Source organism: Pleuronectes platessa, chromosome 1, assembly GCF_947347685.1.
Source record: "Pleuronectes platessa chromosome 1, fPlePla1.1, whole genome shotgun sequence".
In the NCBI taxonomy this organism is placed as follows: domain Eukaryota; kingdom Metazoa; phylum Chordata; class Actinopteri; order Pleuronectiformes; family Pleuronectidae; genus Pleuronectes; species Pleuronectes platessa.
Window position 1 is genome coordinate 22,696,443 of NC_070626.1, and position 24,714 is coordinate 22,721,156.

The 24,714-nt window shown below is 41.0% G+C and overlaps 1 protein-coding gene across 1 annotated transcript in view; it reads left to right on the forward strand.

Moving 5' to 3' along the window:
- epha6 (eph receptor A6) overlaps window positions 1-22,920 on the forward strand; it is a 42,738-nt gene extending 19,818 nt beyond the window's left edge. The window contains exons 7-20 of the mRNA XM_053418614.1: window positions 4,990-5,145; window positions 5,990-6,340; window positions 14,026-14,150; window positions 14,548-14,710; window positions 16,098-16,203; window positions 17,121-17,191; window positions 18,725-18,850; window positions 19,300-19,485; window positions 19,619-19,680; window positions 20,534-20,743; window positions 20,846-20,995; window positions 21,130-21,323; window positions 21,832-21,981; window positions 22,806-22,920. Of these exons, the coding sequence (XP_053274589.1) occupies window positions 4,990-5,145; window positions 5,990-6,340; window positions 14,026-14,150; window positions 14,548-14,710; window positions 16,098-16,203; window positions 17,121-17,191; window positions 18,725-18,850; window positions 19,300-19,485; window positions 19,619-19,680; window positions 20,534-20,743; window positions 20,846-20,995; window positions 21,130-21,323; window positions 21,832-21,981; window positions 22,806-22,920 (2,165 nt within the window). The remainder of the gene's footprint in view (window positions 1-4,989; window positions 5,146-5,989; window positions 6,341-14,025; window positions 14,151-14,547; window positions 14,711-16,097; window positions 16,204-17,120; window positions 17,192-18,724; window positions 18,851-19,299; window positions 19,486-19,618; window positions 19,681-20,533; window positions 20,744-20,845; window positions 20,996-21,129; window positions 21,324-21,831; window positions 21,982-22,805) is intronic.
- The last annotated feature ends 1,794 nt before the right edge of the window (window positions 22,921-24,714 follow it).

The following is a 24,714-nucleotide window of genomic DNA, read 5'->3' on the forward strand; positions in this document are numbered from 1 at the left end:
ACCAGAGCATCAGTCATTCTCTGTGAACTTCCCATCTGCACATCAAAGCTGAAAGACCAGGGTAAACACAGTCTCTGGCTCCATCTGTCTCCGACAACGTCAGCCAAGAGACAATTTTCCACTCAGCACACCCAAACAACTCCCGATCTCTCCGGCCTTGTTTTTCATACTGGAAAGCAAAATTCAAACGCTTCTCTCATATTAGAGCTTCGGCACAGACCATCTGCACTGTTACTCTCAAGTGATCGGATCGGACTTGTGTCCAGATCGTCACCTACGTGGGTTGCTGTAGTTATCATGAAGATGTCAGTATCTATACAGACAACCTGGATTCCACATTGTTGCGTTGAGAGTGATTCAAATGATATTTTGAAGCACAATCTGAGAAGCCAGAGCATCTGGACTTAGATACATCCACAAAGATGTGATTGGAATCACATTTCAAACCAACAAATGTGGTTTGGATCTAATTTCATGTGGTTTTTTGCTGCCCACTGAATCAATCCAGATACAGATACACCAAAAACAAGTCTTTAGTTGACATTTCATTACAGTCCTGCGAATGTGCAGCTGCTGTGCTTCCTTCTGTTGCTCATCTATTGAAACTCAAATCCGATGCATGCTCTTAACCTGAGGCTGTAGTGTAAGCTCTGCAAAGAGCTTTGAAAAGTGTCTTTTTTAAAGCTCCTGTGATCAATATTTATATGAATCTAATTGCTATGTATAATTCAAGAGGGATCGCTTGTAGTGATGAACACGGAGAGAATTATCATCCAGCTCTGCAGCTCTCCTTCACTCTCTCGCTCTTTCAGCTAATTATTTTCTCATGAGTTTTTACTCACTTCCTGCTTCTGTACCTTGTGCGTTCAGCCGGCAGGCAGCTATTTTCAACCAAAAAGCAAACTGCACTGCAGATTACCAAATAAAGCACACAATTAACTACTGGCTGTAAACATAGTGGAGAATATAGCTTCTGAAGAGCCGAACAGTTTTCTTAGGAGGTGGAGGAGACCAAAACAGAGCAAGAGACTCACTTCATTACGGGCCCTGTTCAGATTTGTCTGTTGTTCTCATGATGCTCGATGTCAAAATCGGAAACTGTTTGCGTCCCCCTTTTCCATTTTAAGTTTATAAGCTAACGATTGTTTACAGTTCATTGCCTTGCCAAATATTGACTGCAGGTTTCCTTACTGAAAATAAACTTCAACTTTATTGTATCAGCCACTAAATGAGTGATTTTAAATTAGTGACTAAAGAGTCAAAACAGATGCCATACCATCCTAATAATCAAAGCTGGTAAAATGCCACTATCTTAGAAAATAACAAGCTATTTAAATTTTGAAAATAAATGTGTTGCTTAGTTAATGATTAATAAGCCATTATTTTTATTTGATTGTTTTTCAAGGAAAAAGTATAAATTCATTTCTCTGGTCTGCTTCTATAATGTGAGGATTTGATGATTTATTTATAATGTGTATGATAGTTAATTGAAAACTTAATTGATTTTTGACTGTTGGCAGGATCAAAGACATCTGTCCATGTCTCCTTTGGCTGGAGAAAAAGTAGAACTGACACCATTTTCTTTCATTTCATCGGCCTGACGACTTATTAATTGATTGTCAAAATAAGTCTTAGAATAATGGATGATAAGGCTGGTAAAACAGAGTCTGTACTATTGTTTTTTGTGCCAATATTGTTCCTTTCATGAATAAGAAAGCCCAACAACTGATAGTGACCAAATTGAATTTCATTAAATCTGTATGTGTGTGTGTGTGTCTACCCATGTGTGTGAGTGCGTCTGGATGTTTTCAAAACTATGAGTATTATAATTGCTTTTCAGTGGTGATCTTCCCAGTTCATAACAGACAGCAAGAAGTAGCTGGAAACTGGAATGAAGGTGTGTGTTTGTTGCCTTTGGCAGGAGCTGTGTTTAGGAGGAAGGTAATAACCAAGTGGATGAGGTTCCTCAAAAATTGGAAGTCGAGTTGTTCCTCATTAGGAGCTTACCGGCAATGTGATTGTGGTGATGCATTCTGTCTGTGTTAATATTTTCTCTCATATACTCAAGTATTTTGACTTGTCCATGGAGATTGTGCATTATACGTATTTGTTTTCCTTCTTGCAGGTTTGATTTAGACTGTATCTTGCATCTGATCTCTCATTCAAAGTGGTCATTGTCTTGTCTAGTTACTGATGTTTGACCTCTTTAAGGAAATATAAAAGAAAAGTACACAATATATAGCTGTGTGGAAAAAGAATTGGAATGGACTGACACTTATTTGATTAACTGATCAAATTTACCCATTCCATCAAAAAAAAACATAATCATAATGAGAATAATCTGCAATAAAAGTGACTTTTAGATTTTTCACTTTTGAAAAAAATAAACTCAAATTAATCTTGATTTTAATTGTTTTATGTTTTGCTTCATTTGGACGAATGAATCCCATTCAAAATACAAAAAAATACTAACCTCTACTGTGTGCAAGTGTTAACCAGACAGTTATTGTATCAAAGCAAACAAAGATGTGCATCATTTTAGAGGCTCTTGATTATTGACACGATTTTATCAGACGTGCATAATTAGCATGAGCTCAGAAATTGAAGTGTTGAATCTTATTTTTTAGATATCACAGTTATCACAAATACTGCTTTGAAGTTGCAGCTAGTTAAAGCTGAGAATCCATAAATTGAACAAAATATTTTTTTTTCCATCAAGCACAGAAAGGACAGGCTGTTCATCAGCGGTCAATTAATTCAATTTCACTCTTTGTAATTCACAGATTTATTATTGTTCTTTCTGTTGCTTACAATACACTACACAGATATTTAATTAGAGGCATATTAACATAATTTCAAGCTCTGTGATTGATGCACACTCTTCCTACCAGGAGCAATTTACTTTAATGTTGAATTTATTTCAGCAGTATAACAGTAACAGTAGCACTTTACAAGGAGTCCTTGGTGCAGTACTAAACACAGGGCAGCAGTTGGGAGTTATTCATGGGAAACAGTATGAAACTGTTACTGAATACTGTTACTCACTATTACATCTTTGTGCTCCTTATGATAAAATCTTTTGAATATATTCATTTTTATAACGTAATTCACAATATCCCTCTTTACCGCAAGGTCTTGACTCTTGTCTGTCTTATAAGGGGGATATTTATTTTCTAATTTTGAAATTATTACCCCACCCACGCACATATATTCTCATGCAAATCACTATGCAATGAAACCATCCTGAGATTTCCCGGAATATTAAATAACTGCACCATTAGTACTTTATATATTTTTATTTAAGTCAGGGGCTAAAGCGACAATCTGTAATGGTTCTGCCATCTTCTGATAAGTCTCAAGGGAAAGAGAGCAGGGACAGAAAAGTGGGAGCTGAGATGAGAGAACGAAAAATTATGGGAAAGGAGATGAAGAAAAGGAAAAATGTTGAGGTGCTGAATATTTAAGAGAAAAACTGGAGTGATAAGGAAAGAGGAGCTGGTTCTATTGATGGCGAAGGTAAATGGAGGAAGTAATGAAGTAGTAAAACTCAGTAATACTCACGTCAGCGGGAGATTTTCGACTGAATGCAGCTTATAATTGAATTTTATAATGCATTATTTGTATGTTAATAGCTCTTTTTATTATCTTCCTTACAAACAATGCAAACTCTTCTCTGTCTGTATTAGAAGGAATCTGAACGTGGGGACTCTATTAAACCTGCTGATTCCAACAAATGGACTCCAGAGTCTTTTCCATGGCTTTAGATTGTTATCGTATCCATTTCAACCTAAATTCACCGTCTGGACTCAAAAAACAAAAGTCATATCACACATATCTTAGAGAATCTCATTCCAGTTTATCCTTGAAGCTGAACCGATACTTTATTCCAGCAAAGATTCACATGTTACATCCTATAATCTAACTAATTTGTCTATTAGGTAAAAAGATAATTCTGCCAAACCCATTGTTTATCACAATGTATATTATATCTGACTTTGTAAGCCCTCTGACTTGGAGGTGTGTGCGTTCAGCAGAGAAATTGTTCCAGGAACAAACATCGTGCGAGGGCTCTGGTGGGAGTGAAGCCGTTAGCTCACTCTCACACCTTCTTCAGTCCAGACCTTTGGGCTGCTCAGTTCAGTCCGAGACAAAATCCCTGACGTGAAACTTCAGACAATGCTGTGGACCAAACTTTTTCCCAAAACTTATAAACCATCAGAGATTTGGTTTGTTTGCAGTGTGAATTCATTTTTGTTGAACAGTTTGGATTCTCGGACCAGCCACAGTAAATAATAGAAGAAGAGAAAGACACAGAGGCAGGATGTCCAGTAGTCTTCTCCTTAATCAATATGGTGTTTGAACGAGGAGGACGTTCATTTAGCGCATTTGAACGTATGGCGCCTGAAGTCATAGTGATGCTGGTATAATAGGCTAATACCATAATGATATTGGTATATACTGGTATCAAGTGATAAAGTGATGGTGAACTTATGAAATAAGCCAGGGTTTTGTTAATGTGCAACCATGTGCTTTTAAGCCTATTCAACATGAAATCTATCTTAATGTTCAAGCTTGCATTACAGTGTATGAAACATGAATGTGGTGCAGTGGAACTCTGCTTGCACATACCTCTACACATTAGTAACAAGATTTAGTTGTTCTAATTTGGTACCGTGTTTATTTTAAGACTTATCCGAATGTTTGCGTTTGCCATTCTTTATTCCCCAAATGAGCCTTTTACAGGTGTGTGCTATTTGTTAGACAGGACAATGGGCAGCACCATTAGCATGTGGCTTAGTGAGCTAATAAGGATTTGACAGTGATTCATGGCAGCTCGGGAAATGGGGTCAGACCACAGGTGAGGAGCGCGGCAGCTGGAGCCGTGAATTAAATGTATGTGTGCTGAATGGGAATGCAGTCGCATGGAGAACATTAACATTGTGTCACCCCCCCTCTCTCTCTCTCTCCTGTGCCTCGCTCTGTCTCCAGCCTGTAGGCCTGGATCCTTCAAGGCGTTCGCCGGGAACACTAAATGCTCCAAGTGTCCTCTGCACAGCTCCAGCCACGACCAGGCGGCCACCATGTGTCACTGTGATAAAGGCTTCTACCGGGCCATTAAGGACCCCTCCTCTCTGCCCTGCACAAGTTAGTGGATTACTCAGAAAACATCTGTCTGCATGAAAAAATATATCTTTTGTGTTGGTTTTGTTGGTTTTGTTTGCTGCTGTGTGATCAAGCTCAACAGTGAAATAAATCATCTCTCATAGTCTACCTTTTTCCGTGGATATGAAACTGTCTTGTGTGGAGCTGTATCCACAAAATTAAAGAAAGTTGCACACAGGAGTGCAACACTTCAGGCACTCTGAAGCCTCACACCACCCACACACCAACACGCAGATTTACAAAGACACCCTCACAACTTCGGCTCTGACTACTTTGAGAAAATTGAAGAAAAAAGAGAAAAAATCTGGACAGTTTTATCCAAGAAACTGACACTAGATTTTGGAAGGAATTTCCGCAGGATGTGTTGAAAGTCCAGCGCCCACGCACCGAATGTACCTACAAACCCATCACACACACTTAAGATTCAAATTCTGCTGGCTGCTCGAGGGCCAGACTGTGGTGATCGTGTACCCGCTGTCGCCTCTTCCTCTTTGAGGTCAGATGAGTGGTGTGTTCTGAGAAGGTTTTTGCATGGAGACGTTTAAGTTTGATTCTGATACTTTCATACTTTTGCAGTAACGAATAAGGAGTTTTGCAGAATTAAGAAAGCCGACAAAACAACTGATGTGCAAATCATAATTTTTGATAACAACTCTGCCAAAAGGTCCACGTCGCTTCTTTCATTCAAACAGACAATAACACCTTATATTTATAACAACAGTTATATTTGTTTTGCTTTAAAAAGAGAAACTCTGCCTTATAAAGTAGAGTGGTTATCAGTGAGTTAATTCTTCCTCCCCTCTAAACCCTCCTTCTTTCTCTTCAGGGCCTCCGTCAGCTCCCAGGAACCTGGTCTCATTGATCAATGACACGGCGCTCTTCCTGCAGTGGATGCCTCCCGGTGATACAGGCGGCAGGAAGGACATCACTTACAACATCTTGTGCCAGCGCTGTGACGGAGGCGACGGGGACAGTGGCGTGACTCAGTGTGAGCCGTGCGAGGCCGATCTGCGCTTCATCCCACGGCCACATGGTCTGACCGGCACCTCTGTGGCCATACTGGATTTTGCGATGCACACCAACTACACTTTCCACGTGGAGGCCATGAACGGTGTGGCCGGGCTGGGCGTGGCCGCGCGCTCACTGGCGAATATTACCGTCAACACGCATCAAGCCGGTGAGTTGCAGAGTTCTTACATTTCATTTTTTTCATTTGGGATCACTGGCAACTTTTTTACATCAACCCCCAGAAATCCTTATCGGTCGGGCTCTACAACAGTATATTTATCTCTAAAAGGATAGTAAAGGTTATATTCTGCATGTATTTGCATATGTTATACTGTATTACCTGGTTCATACGTCAGGAATACTCTGTTTGCATTGCATCTTGCAGCAGCTAGATTTGTTCTCTTCCGAGATGGTTCTCTTCCTTGAGCACCCTCCACTACTGTCACTACTGTCATTATCTCCTCCTGCAACTTAATGTGTCAGTAGGTGAAGCACATTTCTGACCTCTGAATCGCTGACAAAGCCACTGTGACCCGAACCAGATCTTAATTAGCCGAGCTGAGCTGACCTGAGGTCAACCGTAGCCCGAGGTCCTCAAGACACCATTGTCTTGGGCTTGAATGAGGGAAAATAAGAGATCTTAAGTTCAGCGACTGAAACCTGAACCTTATATATTGATGGAATAATTGATGGAGAAGGTGGATATGAAGGGAGGAGGGAGTGTGGATTAATAAGTGATGGCAGGATGTATGTGCACATTTTCTTCCCTTTCAGCATGAGCTGCAAGTCAGTGGTGAGATGAATCTCTGATGAGAACAAGGCTGATGCTCATCACTCATCAGGGGCTCAGATATAAAACAGGGAATTGCGGGTATATCAGTGCTAAATCATCTTTGTGTGCAATAATAGGCCGCCATAATTGCATTATCATGAAGATTGTCAGAGATTATCATTTGTATTCTGGCTCACCAGGAAAAATAGATCAGAAAGATATTTGATGGAGATGAATGAGACGAGTGAAGAAAACAACAAAGTGACTGAAAGACGCCTGGACTGAATTACAAAGTCCTCCTGGTGGATCAAGTGTGGGACAGAGTGGGGAGCAAGCCAGGAGTGGACCCATTGGGAATACAGATGTCCTTTCCCATGCGTCAAGTTTCCTGAATGTGCGAATGCCCCCAATAGGTTTATTATTTTTTCAGTAATTAAAATGTAAAAATCATGAATAGTTAAATTTTCTTCCATTTTTTTTTTATATATATGTTTATTAGTTTTCCAACAGGTAATACAACACAAAACAAAACAAAAACAAGACAAACATTTGGCTCACACACATATTCAAATCAATACAGGCAGAAGATTCAGGGGTCACGTCGTATACAAGGAAGAAAAAATTAAATACAGAGTAAAATAGAAGTATACAGAAATAAAAGTAAATCAATTAAATGGTAAAACAGAGTGCCTCTTTTGAGGCAGAGCATTCTGATCTATGATACAAACCCTCTTGTGAGAATGGTGGAAACATTCAGACCAACATATGACAGAAAGGGTTCCCATGTTTTATGAAAGGCATCATCATTGCTGTGAAGTTTGCATGTCAAATGGTCCAACACAACATATTCAAATACAACCCTTTGCCACTGAGCCTTAGATGGAGCTTTATCTGTGATCCAATTCAAAAGAATACACTTTCTAGCACAAAAAGCAAGTGTCTGATAAAGTCTTCTTTTAAATTTACGCTCAGTTTTAATAGGTCATCTCTTGTGGCTCCTTCTCTCCTTCTAGACACTGCATTATTGAATTAAAGTCTTATTTTTTATAAATAAAATGTGCTGATAGGCTGTCGTCATGCCACGGAAACCAAATGTCAAATCACATCTGTCGCCTCATACCTACCTCTTTCTCTCTCTCTCTCTCTCTCTCTCGGGTGAAGGCAGCCAGACTGATGACAGGAAGTTGAAATGCTAAATAATCTCAGCGGAGGAGGAGCAGCTGCCTGTGGGGATGTTTCCCTGTGGATGTTTAGACTGGATTAACTTGTCAAACTGCCTTTCCTCAGCAGACGCACGGAGGGTGTGCACCGACTGCAAACGAGCAGTCAAACAAATTCATGCACCTATGACATTTACATGCACATTTGCCTCCTCCATGTACTTAAAGCCGTGCATATGCTCCGCTAGTCATTTCCCCCAGCTCTCCCCTTGGTGCTGTCCGCCCCTTTTATTTGATCTATTTATGCACATAGTGGAAAATCCAGCAGGAAGCTTCTTACTACAAAATAAAAACCATTTGAACCCTTCCCAACCCTCTATGGTAGATAAGATGCAACATGTTATTTAAGCTCTTGAACACTCGCTACACGTTCATATGAGGAAGACGACTCATTGAGGTGAATCGTTTGTTTTGCTGCTGAACTCGTGATTGGACAGACCTGCGATTGACAGGCTGCGAGGTGATTCATGTAATTGACTGTGATGTGATGTCAGTGATGGAATGATAACCAATCAAAAGCAGAATTTGCAATTAACTAGATTTTTTTGTTTCCAGCCAGAAGCAGTGAGAGGATTAACTTTCTGTTGCCATGTTATCTGTTTGTAAATTGCGTATTAATGCCTCATTATGCTTTTAATTATTCCAAGCCTATTAATCAGACTTACTGATAATTTCTCTTCCCCATTTGCCTGTGTGCTTGTCTAACTTTGATAAGTTATGATGCTCGGTAAAGTAAGATGTATGATTTGTCATCAAGCAGAAAGCTCACTGCCTCTGACAGTGTGGTTTAGGGGATTTATCGCCAAGTTGTGTCGCTGCAAGAGCCGAGCGATATCCGCTTTGTCACGGAAAAACACCTTTGAACATTTCGAATGCCTCCTTGTCCACACTCCTCCACACTCGGGCTCACTTTAGAAAACAGGATGCGGGTTTCTCTGATTTTTGCCGGTGCTGTTGTCCCACCGGCTCTCGGAGGCAGCAAGGCAAAGCCGAGTGAGCGGGCTGATCTGTGTGTTTATGAACAGTGAGCTGCACTCGGCTCAAAATACACTGTAGTTATTGCTCAGCAGAGCGTCGCTGACTGAAGATTCCTCCCACAAAGTGCACTGCAGCAGTCTGAGAGAGGCACAGAGAAATCAATGCAAATCTGTGTGAGGCTGCTGCTCGGAGGCGATCACAAAAATAGGTCTGTTGGAAGTGAAGCTTATGCAAGGTTTGAAAAAACAAAACAAAACAGGACCGGAGTTTTTTTTTCTGCTTGACTGTTTGGACTAAAGATCAGACTCAAAGAGTTTACATGTGTTTTTGTTCAATGTTAAATCTAGTTGTTGTGTCTGTGCAGGAATCAAAAATAATTGTAGCTACATGTGATCAAACCCTCATCACAAATGTGAGATTTAATGAATTGCACCTTTGAAGGAACAGCTGCTTGTTCAATTTGTTAAAGTTTTTCTAAAGAAAGAGATATTTCTATATTGTTCTCTGACTGGTAACTGGTAATATGTGACTTATGTTTGCTCAATGGTCCAAACAGTCACATTGCATCCATATACATACGTGTGCATGTGGTGTACAGTGTAGTTATATCTTTAAACTTTATTACAGGTTGGATCAACATGTAACCCTTCACCTCCTGATTTCACAGAGTCTGCTGGTGCTGCTTGTTGAGTGGTGGCTGCTCCTCGAGAGGAACTGGTGACCTTGTGCTGTCAAAGCTTCTTTCCAGATCTGGAGGTGTAGCTTTTTTCTTCTGCAGACTCCTCCCTGATTTGTACTCGGAGCATTACGTGAGACTGTTTAAGCAGATCCACCGGGGGCATTCAATTAGATAAGCTTGTTTGCCTTGTTTGGTTTTCTTTTTTTCGATTGATACCGAGATTGGGGAGAAACAAACAACCATTCACATTCACTTTCACACCTCATTCAATTTAGAGTCTCTAACCTTACCCAACCCCAATCTTAATATCTTTGGACTCTGGGGGGGGGAAGCCGGAGCACCTGGAGAAAACTCAGCAAACATGGGGAGATCATGCAAACTCTTCACAGAAAGAACCCCGGCCAAACTGGGATTTGAACAGGGAACCTTTCTGCACAGGTATTTCTTTGGACTCTGACTTTTACATTTGAGTAAATGGGGTCATTTAAGATAAACCCCCTTGTGACTTTTTGAGTCCACTTAATGCTTATAGCTCCTTTTTTTTCTGTTTTGAAAAGATCCCATTAGCTGCCTTGTCGACCTCATGATTACGTCAATCAAGATCGAACAAAGCTCTCACATGTTTAATCCACGTGTGAACACTTCCCAGTGTTTTGCGGTGTCCTGATTCAGGAGATTTTGTTACTTTGCTCTTTCCCCCTTTCCCTCCCGTGGATTCTCCTCTGTTTTCATCTTCCCTGCTCTGGGAATACGGCCGACTTCTATTTATATGCCAGGGAGATGCAACCCCCTGGGATTACAGCTCTTTACAGCTCTCTCTGCTCTCTCTCTCTCTCTCTCTATTTCTCTCTCCTTCCTCCCCATCTGTCCTTTCTGTACACGTTTGAGCTCGTATAGTTGAGGGTTAACCTATTTTTACATGTTTCCAATAAACCAATGAGACCTTATAGATTCTCTTGAGCTGTTTGAAATGTGATTGAGCTGTAATGACAGTGATTGTTCCCTTTGAGCCGCTCATCTACAGCGAGTGGATTGATTTATCCTCAAGCTGGGACGGCGTCTCGCATGAGAGATTTTTTGGGGAGTTTCCCCCTATTCTGCAAAAAGTGTCAATGCACACAAAGATGGAAAAACACAGTGACAGATACACAACATCATACTGCATTGTGCAGATGGAAATCACCTCCTGTAATGTGATTCTAACCCTGTAAGTGGGTTATACATATTTATCTGGCTGGAAGCAGCTGATGCCAACTGCAAAATATCACCATTCCTAGTTTGAACATGACATTTATGGGAGCTGTTGTTGTTTATATTTGTTATAAACAGATTCAGTCGAATGGAAGGCACATGCACTCACACATTTTCTCAGGAGTTTACATTTCGAGGTGGATTCGTGTTTGATTTTGTGGATTTCTTGCTTTTAGGGTTTGGAATTGAACACATGTACTCATGGTGTAAGAGTTCAAGTCTCTGTTGATACATCACTGGTGACCAACCGTGACTGGTGCTTAGACTCTGGACATCTCTACTGGTCTGAACCTGCATTATGTATGTCGGAGCTGCTCCTGCAGATTAGGCCATGTTCGCCTTACGTCTCCTCGAAGTCTTTAGCTTGGATACAGATGTTTCACTGTGTGTTAGAACTGTGCACTTCAGCAAAAAAAAATATTTCAAAGACATCCACCAAGGAGGTTTTGTATGTTTGTGTGTTGGTTTTTTTCTGAGCAGGACTACGCAGAATGCAGAACACCATTGGACATATTTCCAGGACGCTTTGTGGAAGGAAGCAGAATGAGTCAGGGAATCAGGGGATGGATCCAGGATCTCTTTATTACTTTCTTTAACATCGGGAGATATGGTGTTTTGGGATTTAGTGATCGGGAGCTCAATGAAAACAAATCAGGCACATTTAGGGGAGCGACATCCATGAGTGTGTGTAGTTTGCTGCAGGTTGATTGGATTTCAGGGGACTGTAGGTGGAGGTGTGCACTCTGCTGAGTTGTTATCGAGTTCCAGCTTGTTGCTCTTTCGGTTTCTGGAGAATTTTTTTTTTCACTGTTGCTCAATTATTATGATTATGTCAAATTGACCTTTAGGAAACTGCGACCGGCATGTTCTACCAATTTTATGACATTTTCAAGGCAAAACATGAATTGATTCACAGAGTAAAAATAAATGCTGTATTAACCAATCATGACAATAATCAATGTCCTACCGTCTGAATTTCCTGTTGTTCAGGATCACAGTGTGGTATCGTCAACCGATCCACAGCAAACTCACCTGTCATTTATTTCACCTGTTAGAAGAAAACAGCAGGTTGTAATAATGAGTCTAGCCGACACCGTGCTGGTCATTATTACACTCGAACCCGCAGTTATTCAGATGTGACTCAGATGACATTTGCAAAGCAACTCCCTGGAGTTTGTTGTTGACTTGCCTGGGCACCTTTGCGCTGCAGTGCTCTGTCAGTGAATCCTGCATGTGTGTGTGGATGTGTCTGCTGTTGGCCATTAAGAACTGCAGCAGGCAGCCAGACTGAGAGGACCTGAGTTATTCCCACTACACATCCCGGCGCTCCGAGCGGCTCAGCTACCACCTGCTAGCAGGATATAAGGGCACACGTTACCTGGAATAACATGGCTGACAGCAGCTGTGTGATCTGGCGCCGCAACTTCTCCAATACACCGCACGGCCCAGTGACTGAGAGCCAGTCCAAGAGTGAGTTAGGGAGGATGCTCATTTTTTTTCTTACAAGATTGATTGGTTTTTCATTTCCTTTGTTAATCTGGTAAAACTTTGACATGACAGACCATAGTTTATTATTTGCTGTGAGTTGCTCAATCTCCTTGTATTAAACTTTGGTTTTTGTGTGTGTTTTTAACATACAGGACATGTTTGTTAGTTTCAGATGCTCGAAGGAATGCACGTTCAAACACTCGAGTCAGGAGCCTGAGTTTTTGCATTGTAATGTAAAAGTCAGACACACCTTAAATCTACATAATTGTTACCTGGAGAGCCCATTTTTGCAGCAGTCAGCATCAAACTCTTGCCTCCTGCGTGCACCGTTCTCCCTTTTGTTCTTTTTTGTTTTGTACATGTTAAATTGGTTGAGCTGCTGGACCTTGAAGCGTTTGTCTCTGCTTGAAAATCCGGACTTCCTGACCAGCTGTGAAAATTGTATTTCACCCCAACACCTCTGTCGTAACACAGTAACTTTCTGAAGTGTCCCATCCGGTCTGCAGCCTTCTTTGTGTCTGGTTTAGTTTGAGACATCTCTGTGGTCGGTGTTGGAATTTGTATTCCGTCAGTGATTTGTATTCCCGCACTGATCCTCCAGACAGCACACTAAACAACAGAGGGACTGGATCTATTATTTTGCCAAATCTCTTCAAGCGCGGGCTTAATGAATAATTAATGGTAAATATTTGAATCTCTGCGAGGTGATTTTTATGTCTCCTCAGCAACCTTGTGTAAAATGCTCCCTCCAAATTCAGCAGTGACGACAGGAATGATGAGCAGTTGCAGTTTGGTTAACAAAGATGTTTGTCTCAGGCCGAACGTCATCTTGGAGCAGGGCAGTGAAAGGTTTATTTTTTGGTCCTCCTTTCTCTTTGGGTATCATCCTCTAGAACAATGTTGAAATCTTTCAAACGGTGACTGGAGACACTCTGCAGTCGTGTCTCTGAACTCAGGGTGCTCACCTCTCTTAGATAAGTGACTGTCAGTTCCTCGGTCCTACTATAAAACTTCAGAACAGTTTAACTTCATTTGCATATGTGCCAAATCTCAAGGTGCTTCCCCGAGTAAGGTCCTAGATCCTACAATACTTTAGAGAAAACCCAACAGCTTCCACAACGAGCAGGGAGAGAAACCCTCCAACAGAACCACGGCCATCTGCCTCAAGTGGCTGGGTTCAGAGGAAAGAATCGGTTAATGAATTGTTATTACTGATAACTGTTGCAATAACATTATCAATTATTTTCCTGCTGAAGTTTCTCTCGTTTTTTTTACTTATATGTCAAAGTTCACTCTTTGTCACATACACGGTCATTAAGGCAAATCTAGGTCAAATAAGTTTCCATATTTGTTTTTTAGTTTAGAAGTATCATGAAATTACCAGTGTGGACATGTATACTAGTCCATCAGAATGTCGTTTTCTCTTCTTGACTCAACCCCCTGCTTCGCTTTGACTGCATCATCAGGTCCTGCTCTGGTGGGCGTCATCAGAAAGGACTCGGCCACTCAAAACAGCATCGCTCTCTCCTGGTCGGAAGTGGAACTGCCTCCTTCCGACATAGTGGATTATGAGATCAAGTACTTTGAGAAGGTAAGGACGATTTTTTTTGTGGCGAAATACATAGAAAAAAAGGCCCCTTTCTTGCAATTTTAAAGAAATTGAAAAAAAAAAAATCCCCATCCACATCCTGATCTAGACATGCACCAAAATGGAATAGGGCTCTTTTCTGACCCATCCTGAATCCTTCCATCAAGTTTTGGGTAAATCCAGTAATTTCTTGTGAGATGCTGCTAACTAACAAACAAATGCATATAAACACATAACCTCCCTGATGGAGGTAATTCAGTAATGTGCCTTGTGCATTTCTCTGCCCTTTTTTCCCAACTTCTGTAATATTTAACAGAAGCAAATAGCTTTTGTTCAAACATTGAATTGCCAAAGAGTGCTTTTGTCTACCAACTCTCGTGATGTGTTGTTGCTTGTCCAGGATCAAGAGCAGCTGAGCTACTCATCGACACGCACCAAGTCCCCCAGCGTGGTGGTCACAGGCCTCAGACCCTCCACTGTGTACGTCTTCCACGTGCGCGCTCGCACTGCTTCTGGTTACACCGCTTACAGCCCCAACTTTGAGTTCGCCACCGCATTAGAGGGTAAGACTCCGGGGGGGGGGGGGGGGGGGGGGGTAAAGGAGCAATGGCTTCGTTTTGTGTGTGTGTGTGTGTGTGAGGCAGGAATGACTCTGACATTCAGTCGATTGGATTGGTGTTGAGATCCCAGTGGATATGGAGTTTAGTTTGAGTGCAACGCAGGGGGACAATAAGTGGAGTCATCTGTGCTGATCAACAACCCTATAAAACCCCTGGAGACAATTCATGGTCATTCTTTGCTGTGGATCAGTGAAACTCATCAGCGCCTCCTCGGGCATGCGCCATTTATTTAAATGTTTATAAGCTCTGGAAGTTCCTGACTCAGGATCTGTGCAGTTGTGCTTATTACAGTTTCCATGCACAGGTAACGCTCGGATGATTCTAACCCTGAAATATGCAGGGATGAACACACTCACACACACACACACACACACACACACACACACATACACTCTTCTAGAGATGAGATGTCCACCTTTAAAATCTCATCATCCCAGGACCAATACTTCGGCTGCAGGTCCATTTATCTAGTTGGATTGTGCCTCCACATTAGAGTCACCTCCTCTCTTCTCTTATCTAATTCAACCTAGGCACTGCAGTGAATTTGACATTTTTCATGTTCCTTGACCAGTTATTTAACTTAATACAAACTGAATGTTTGCGGGTTCATCAAAATATATGAATCACTGAATATATGTGTCACAACATTGACTCTGCATCAGATTTTGTAAGGAATAAAGAACCACAGTTCCACTTGGTAACAGTTAAAAGACACAGAAGACCACAACAAAGGAGATCAAATTATATTATTAACTCTCCCAATGCCACGTCAAGTCAAGTTCTAATTTGAGCAGTTGTCAAAACGTTCTTTTAAAATTCATATGTTTACAATGAAAATATTATTAACATGTACTTTTCATCATTTGCCTTTGGGAAAACATAGTTTGGTGTGTCAGAGGTAGAAAGGAGTATCCATGATGTTCCAACTTACCAATAGAAAAGTAAGACACATAATGGTTTTAGAAAGATGCATGTGTAACTGACTAACAAATCCAAATCTGAATGAAACCAATTGATAGCATGTGTAATCTGGTTTATTTGGATTATAATACAGAGCAGAAGCAGATTACTTCATATGTGATTTAAATGTGGTTGCACCATTCATGTCTTAAAGAATAAGGACACTGCAGAACGAGAGGATCTCATCAGTTGCAAGTTCTCTAGTGATAAATATTGAGAATGTTAAAATGAGCGACATGGAAACTAAAACCATTTACCAAGAATACTGACCGTTTCCAATGTAGTGTGTGAGTCTTCTGATTTGAGCTCTAATCTCAACACTGATCAGTCTCTTATCAGATTTGTTCTCCTCTGCTCTCTCTCTCCTCAGATCCTGATATCGCTGATCAGGGTCAAGTTCTGGTGGTCGTCACTGCGTCTGTAGGAGGTTTCTCCCTGTTGGTCATCCTCACCCTCTTCCTCCTCATCACTGGACGGTAAGACGCCCTATGTGCCTCTCTGGTCACACAGACACACACACACACACACACACACACACACACACACACACCTTTGTGCTTCACATAATCTCCAGAGTGAAGCTACCTGGAGGTCTGTTAATAGACTCTCTTAAGCCACCAAGCAGACACTCTTATTTTCCAAATGGCTGAACCAATTTTCTGCCTAATTACTCAGCATGTAAGTACCAGCAGTTTGCTCCATTCCATTAACTTCTGCAGGTTAACTCAGACTGTTGTCTTCAGTCTGGTTCACCAGACTTTGCCGCATGTGGCACTTACTAATAAACAATGAAAAATGACTCAGACTCAGAGCAAACTTTGTCTGGATTTTTACTTGTCCAGGTTTTTAATTGGGATCTGAGGTGGTAATCTTTGGTCCAGGTACTTTCTTATTCTGCCTCGTGTCAAAAAACTTTTGGATTTTTTCAACGTGATATTTAAACTCCATATTCATCAAGACTCAACTTAGAATTCATACGTTCTTTCCCCATTTTGTTTATGTATATTAACTTGTAGATTACCTTGGCATTTTCTAACAGCTCCAAGCCTTACATTTATTCAAAGTTGGGAAATGGAAGACACTTTTTAAAGAAACACACAAGCTGCCTTTCTTTTTAGCAGAGAAATATTTGCAAAGCAAAATGTGTGTGATATAAAAGGCAGACGCCTAAAGGTTCAATTTGGAAATTTATTTTGAACAGTTTTAGGCGGTTTCAAAATGAACTGTTCCCCTTTTTCTCATGAGGACAGTGGATAAGTTCGATATCATAAGTTTCTGCTGTTAATTCACTGTGTGGTATAGACAGGTTTATCATTTGAAAGAGATAAGACAATGAGGGAAAAGGCTGTGATGTGTGATATGTACTCTTTGGTAATCTGGTTAATTTGTTCAGGTGTCAAGGCTACATTAAAGCCAGGATGAAGTCAGAGGAGAAGAGGAGGACTCGCTTCCGCAGTGGACATGGTAATGAACACAATTTTTATTTGTGTTTGATTGTGTGTGTATGTGTGTGTGTGGGGGGGGGGGGGTTGTGGCCTGTCATAGTTGACTAGATGAGAGCACTAGGTTAATGCTAACATGCACCATCTATCCATTTCTTCTTTGTATATCTTCATATCGTCATATATATTTCCCTCCAGTGAACAGAAAGTTGTTTTGCAGCTCACACCTTTTTCTAATTTGAATTTTCCTTTATCATAGTCTAATTTACTTATATTCTTTCAGTCTTGTCAGCTCAAACAAGCATTTATGATTCTTTCATCAGATATTATGAAAATACTTTGAGCCGTTGTAGTTTTCGACAGTCTTTCTAAAGTCTTTCTACAGTTTGTTTGTTGTTTGCTCTGTGCTGTCGTGTGCTGGGGAGACATCACCTCGGCAGGGGGACGCCGGCAGGCTCAACAAACGGCTGAAAAAGTCATGTTCTATTATAGAGCCGAGCTCAGACACTCTGGAGACTGAGGCAGAGCGTCGACTGCAGAATGGAATATTTCTCAGACGAAGGCTTCAGACCTGAACAATACGAGCTAACTCGGCTATAAAGTACACCCGGTCCCCAGCTCATCTGCACGAGGTGTAACCGGGGCTGCTTCAAGTTATCATTTGTGCCAGTTATAATGCGCAGCGCTCAGTGTGACATCATCCCCAATGCCACAGAGGAGCATGTTGAAGTCTGGCTGCCTGCAGTGTCTTCATACACGCAGCTCTGAGGCATTCTCCAACTCTTTCTGCTCTTTTTCGCCATCATTCGACAAAACTGCAGAGAAACCTCATAACAAAATAGAAAATACACCAGCGATGATGGACTCAATGTCGTTGAATGAACTTCTCTGGCACAGTCTCAACAAAAAAAGAAAAGAAAGTTGGCTTCAATCATTTATTCATTCATTATGTCTTTGCTTTACTTTTTGTGGTTTTGTTTTAATAAATGAATAAGAAAACCTTATATCACAAACAAGTTTATTTCCTAGATAAGTCAAAGATCACGTATGGGACAAGCATTTTTAAATCTGGTCACCCACAATTCAACAGTGCCAAGTTAACTCACAGACCTTTAACACTGAAGCACTTCATCAAACTGTACTGCACAGGTGACTGCGTTATCACATGTTTTTCCATACTTTGTTTACACCGAACAAAGCACATTATCTGATATGATCTGTATTTATCTATATCTGCACATATTTTGTAATTTTAAACACATCAGGTCCAATATTGCCATCCAACAATTAAAAATCTGACACAACTGTCTCATGTGTCAACAAGATTCAACAATGTCCTCTCTGCGAAGGTGTTCTGTAGGAAAGCATATGTAAATCTTCCATATTTAAAGTTTTGGAGTTGTATAACAAAGTTAGGAATATGTTCTTTCTGTTATATTCCCCCAAAGTTGTGATTTTACATCTCATGAATTTGCTGCAGCAGGACTATATTGAGATTCTACTCAAAAATCATGTGTAAAATATACCACTGTTGGTTTCTCTTCTTGTCTTCCAGTCCCCTTTTCTGGAATAAAGACCTACGTGGATCCAGACACGTATGAAGACCCCACTCAGGCTATGGAGGAATTTGCCAAAGAGATAGACCCCTCGTATATCTGCATCGAAAGAGTGATCGGTACAGGTACAATCAACACTAATCATTATCTTCTGATAATGAGTGATCTGTAACTACCAAGAAAATACTATTTTGTAGCTGTATTATTTCCTGAATTGGTATATAACATGAGCATATGTAACAAATGTTCCAGTGGCAGCTGACTTGCACCTTTAACAGAGACACTTTACACTGGGTAACTATTTAATTTTATGAGAAATGTTAAACCTCATAAAGTTTTACTTTTAAATTAATACATCCTCTTGGCAAGCTGATTTTAAAGTAGTTTATTATACTGGGCCTCTGAGGAGCAGATCCACTGCGGCTGACTGGGAGCAGTAATGTGCGATGGTTAATTTAATCGAACAGATTGTGTCATTCGGTCCATGAAGGTGCCTCCCATTTGTCTGTTTATTGTAACATGGGCGCCATCTGGTGGAGGCGGTGTGCAATGACCTGTTTTCAACACGTTGCAGGTGAATTTGGCGAAGTGTGTAGCGGTCGTTTGCGTGTCCCTGGAAGGATGGACATCGCCGTGGCAATAAAGACACTGAAAGGCGGTTATATGGATCAACAGAGGAGAGACTTTTTACGTGAGGCCTCGATCATGGGACAGTTCAACAACCCCAACATCATCAGGCTGGAGGGGGTCGTCACTAACAGTAAGCTCGGTGTGTGTGCGTGTGGGCGTGTGTGTGCGTGTGTGTGTGTGTGTGTGTGCGTGCGCAAATGCCACTTCTCTTTAACTTTGGTCTCTTTTCTCTGTTCACTGATCAAATCTTGTCTTTCCTGCAGGCAGACCAGTGATGATAGTGGTGGAGTACATGGAAAATGGAGCGCTTGACTCTTTCCTTCGGGTGAGAAGAATATATGCAATACATAGATTTTTAACAGATGAAGAACAAAACTTGTATTTTGTTATTTTCTTGGTGGTACTATCAGTGGTGGAGACATGGATCATATGAAGGATCCTCAGTTGTTCTTACTTGAAACAAGTTTATTTAAAATAGAGATTCTTGGGGCAGCTTCCATGCAAACAGCCATAACCAAAAAGCTTGAAGCACAATAGAAACATCTCAGTATTGTAGCATATGGGAGGAAGCAAATAACAAGTCTAGGTTGTTATAATCCATGTCAATTTTGTTGGAATCTTGAGAATTTAGACTAAAGGCATCTCTTATCCAAGTGCCGGCAACTGCTTGGCAGCAAAACATAAAACAAGTATGAGGAATTTTTTATTAATTTGGTGCAAATCTTCCTTTGGTCTCATGGATAAACAGATTTGAATATGTTAGTCAAAAGTCTAAACTAAAGGTGACAGTGACCTCATGTTCTTGTAAACGGGATATAATGGTAATACACATAGGGAATTTGATCCAGCACAAACATTCCACTTAACTTGAATAGAATTTGAGGTCGAGGTCACTGTGACCTCACTTTACCTTTTTTTTTATCTTGTGAACGTGTTATGTTAAGAATCCCTCACGGGAATGAGCCAGTGGCTCATTCCCGTCAAGGGCCAGTGGCCAAGGGCCAGTGGCCTGACTTAACATGTTTAAACCCTTTTAGAAATGATATTTCAAGTCTGTCTTTCGGGAATCTTTTTAACTCAAAGATAAACTGATAAACTTTCTTCTTACTTTTTTAACTGAGAAGATATCGTCTTCTTCACACCTTATGTGTCCCCTCTCTTTCTCATATCCACTCCAGACTCGTGACGGTCAGTTCACAGTGCTCCAGCTGGTCGGCATGCTGCGGGGCATCGCAGTGGGCATGGACTACCTCTCAGATATCGGTTACGTTCACAGAGACCTGGCCGCCCGCAACATCCTGGTGGACGACAACTTGGTGTGTAAAGTGTCCGATTTCGGGATGTCCAGAATCCTTGAAGATGACAGTGAAGCAGCCTACAATGCAACAGTGAGTGAGGATTGAACAGCTGGAGCAGAATTGTGAGGACTTATGGTGCTGAGCCTCTGAAGGTCTCCTTAACAAAACTTCTCTGTCACCACTGTTTGTTAGGGAGGGAAGATACCGATACGCTGGACGGCTCCGGAGGCCATCGCTTATGGAAAGTTTTCTTCAGCGAGCGATGTGTGGAGCTACGGCATTGTCATGTGGGAAGTGATGTCCTATGGCGAGAGGCCCTACTGGGAGATGTCCAATCAAGATGTAAATCAGATTTTAAATTCCAGCAACCACTCAGGCTTGGTGAACACAGCATGTGATCTATACTGAATCTCTTTTATGAGGAGTGTAACTGTAGGTGGTAGATACAACAATATGTTTACTGATGCTCCTCTCAGGTCATCTTATCTATTGAAGAGGGCTACCGCCTGCCAGCACCGATGGGCTGCCCCGTGACACTTCACCAGCTGATGCTGCACTGCTGGCAGAAGGAGTCCAGCCTGCGGCCACGCTTCGGCGACGTGCTCTCTTTCCTCGAAAAACTCATAGTCAATCCCAGCAGCCTGCTGACGCTGGTGAATGATGTTCAGAGGTACGTGTCGATTCACACAAACACTGTGAGAGCGTGTTTTGGTCCACTGACTACAAGTTGTGTGACCTTCACAGTACAATGTATTGTTATCTAAAGCATAATATATGGATATTTCCCAACTAGGAGTCTGCTTTCAATTGCAATAGGATATGAACATTATCTATCAACAAAAAAACGTGTAAGAGATACTGGAAATAAGCCTGTAGGGTTAGTGAATACATAATTGTTGTTAGTTATCACAGATTGGAAATGCAGTTCCCAGTAGAATCTGGAGAGAACATTCAAGGTTGAGCTGATATATTCACTTTGATTCACTGCTGATGTTACACGTCGCTCCATGTGGATTGTCACCCTAGACTGCATGAAGTGAAACCAATGGATAAGTGAGAGGTAGAAAGTTCTGCATGTTGGGAAATGGTTTGTTGTAATGCAGATTGAAGGTTTGCAGCTAACGGCTTTGAATCGGATTATTCTCGTGCTCTGCTTGACTTTCTCTTTGTCATCCTAGTTTTTCCGAGTCTCCGGAGGACATGCCAGACTACCCCCTGTTCATCTCCATCGGGGACTGGCTCGACTCCATCAAAATGTGCCAGTACAAGAACAACTTCCTGGCAGCAGGATACACAACACTGGATTCCATTTCAACCATGAGTATAGAGTGAGTGAAGCCAATCGCACAGAGTGCAGCTACGGTATCAAAAAGAACATCAACCCAAGGGACAGGTAGTAGAGTAGAAGCATAAAAAAGCTGGGAACAATGTCACAAAGGGACGGATTTATTGTTCCAACAATTTATTGTTAATAATAATAAACATGAAGGTGTAATTAAGAATGTTCCTTCAGTCTCAGCTGTCAACCACGACAATGTAGCCATTAGCCATTTTTGACAATATCACGTAAAGATACCTTAAATGACAGAAACTCTCTTGAAAAATAAATTACCTGATGTCTAATTTTTGGGCCTTCTGAATTTATCAATAACACAATGCGAGGGGAGAGAGAATGGTGAAGACACTAAGTAAAGGGCCAGATTTTCACTGGGTCCATTTCTGATCCGTTAACATGGAGGAGGCAGGGTTTTAATTCTGTAGTTAAGCCAACCACCAGGTGGCAATCAAGACACTTTGGCTTCAATTTTGTAGAGCTGTCATGTCGTCCATCTTTATATACAGTCTATGATTTGTACAGCTTGTGTGTATCATATACCGTGATATAAGTTGTCTTGTTTTTGATGATAATCCTAAGATATGTCACGTGTCCTGGCTTAAAAAATGTATATTAAGCCTCAGCGAATGATATTGTTACAGTGTTTTGTTCTGCTGTACTGAATGTTTTTATTGTTCTGTCCAACAATTCATTCAAATGGGCTTTTTGCAGGTTAAAGGAATGTGGACAACTTCCCTGCATGTTTTGCCTTGATCTAAGACATTTGCTGCTGTTCCATGATTATTCAAACTGTGTAAATCTTCTTCTCCCCCTCAGCGACATCAGGCGTATTGGGATCTGTTTGATTGGTCACCAGAGGAGAATCATAAGCAGCATACAGTCTCTGCGCCTGCAGCTTCACCACATCCAACAGAGTGGCTTTCAAGTGTGAGGCCACTCCACAAAGACAGACTTTAAAAGTGTGTGAGTGTGTGTGTGTGCGCGTGTGCACTGAGCTGGAGACAAACCAACACTCCAACACCAGACATTTTGGTGTAACTGACACAGCACGCTGCTTGTGAGAAAGGAGTCCACCACTAGACCACATCTGGTCTAGATAAAACACACTCATCATCGTATGGATCATTATCAACACAGCCTCCACAACAACCAACCTCTGTCTGCGTTGGCCAAACGTGGTCTCTGTGTTATCTCAGCTATCACGAGCATTCACTTGAATTTAGGACGTCTTCTCTGCAGTGTCCAGTCAAGTGTCCACCGATACCTCTTCTCTCTCCAAGTGACAATCCGACAGGTTTCTATGGACTTTGAAAGGTCTCATGTCTGTGACCTCATGACCAGAGAGGATGTGGATGTAACACGGTCACATGGGGAACAGAGTGGGATTTTAGTAGCAAACCTTTCCAGCTGGTTAATGAATCGCTTCACCAGTAATAAAGATTGATAGAATGATGAATACAATCATGTTTTTTGAACTGAAGACCGCTGAATGTCAAAAAGATTTTATAGAGATGTGTATGTTCTATCCTCATGATAATGCAGTATGTCCTGTACAAAGAGTCTTGTGAAAGTCGTACGTTTTATTCAGTATGTTTGTTCCTTAATAAACGAGCCTATTTTAATACTTTGTTTTCTCTCAGAGTCAAACCAGCTCAGGCACCAGACTATCAGTCAGGTAACCATGGATGCACACAGTCTCTCAAACACACACACTCACACATGCACAATGACGTTGTCCTCTTAATTGTCACTCAAGGGACTGACACGTTTTCTGGACATGAAGAGTATTGTCAAGTGAGTTTGTCAAACAGTTGCTGGGAGGTTAATGATGAAAGGCTTGATGGTAAACCTAGCAGTTTATTCTTTATGTTATAAATCTACTCTTTTGGATTACATGTTTTATACTGTTTTTATTTTCCATGACACGGAGGATTTGCATATATCTACTTTAAAGGTATAGTTCAACGAAAAATGAAAACTCACTCATTATCTACTCAGCACTATCCCGATGGAGGGGTGGACGACGTGTTTGAGTCCACAAAACACTTTTGAGGTTTCAGGGGTAAACAGTGCTGCAGCCAAATCCAAAACAGTTGAAGTAAATGGGAACGATTCTTCAAACATAAAAAAAAAACGTAAAATGCCACCATACTGCTTAGTAAGCCCTGACATTCAAATTCAAACTTGGTTTACGGACACCACAGGAGCAGTATGGAGAGAAACATTGAATGTGTTCTTGCACTGTTAAAACAATTATCATTAAGGTTATTCTCATAGCATCTTTCAAAACACAGTTCCAAGGCAATTTTCTTGTTTGTGTAAATATACTTGGCAAATAAAATAATTCTGATTCTGATTCTGACAAGTTGCTTATTAACAAGTTAAAAATGGAAACTGAAGGCAAGCAAAAGCAAACACTTAAATATCAAACAATGAGAAACAATTAGATATACAAATACAAATTATGATCATAATAAGTCTTATGATTATAAGACTTATTATGATCATACTTCTTATCTAATCTTATTATGATTATAAGACTTATTATGATAATACTTTTTATTTGTATATCTAATTATGATTATAAGGCTTATTATAATTATAATAAAACAATGTCTTACTGATACAACTACGGATGATTCCAGGCTGATTCAGGTATTCTTACAGAGCCAGGACACTCCCGTGTTTGGCCTGTGGGTGGCGGTGTTGAGTCAGCTCAGTGGTC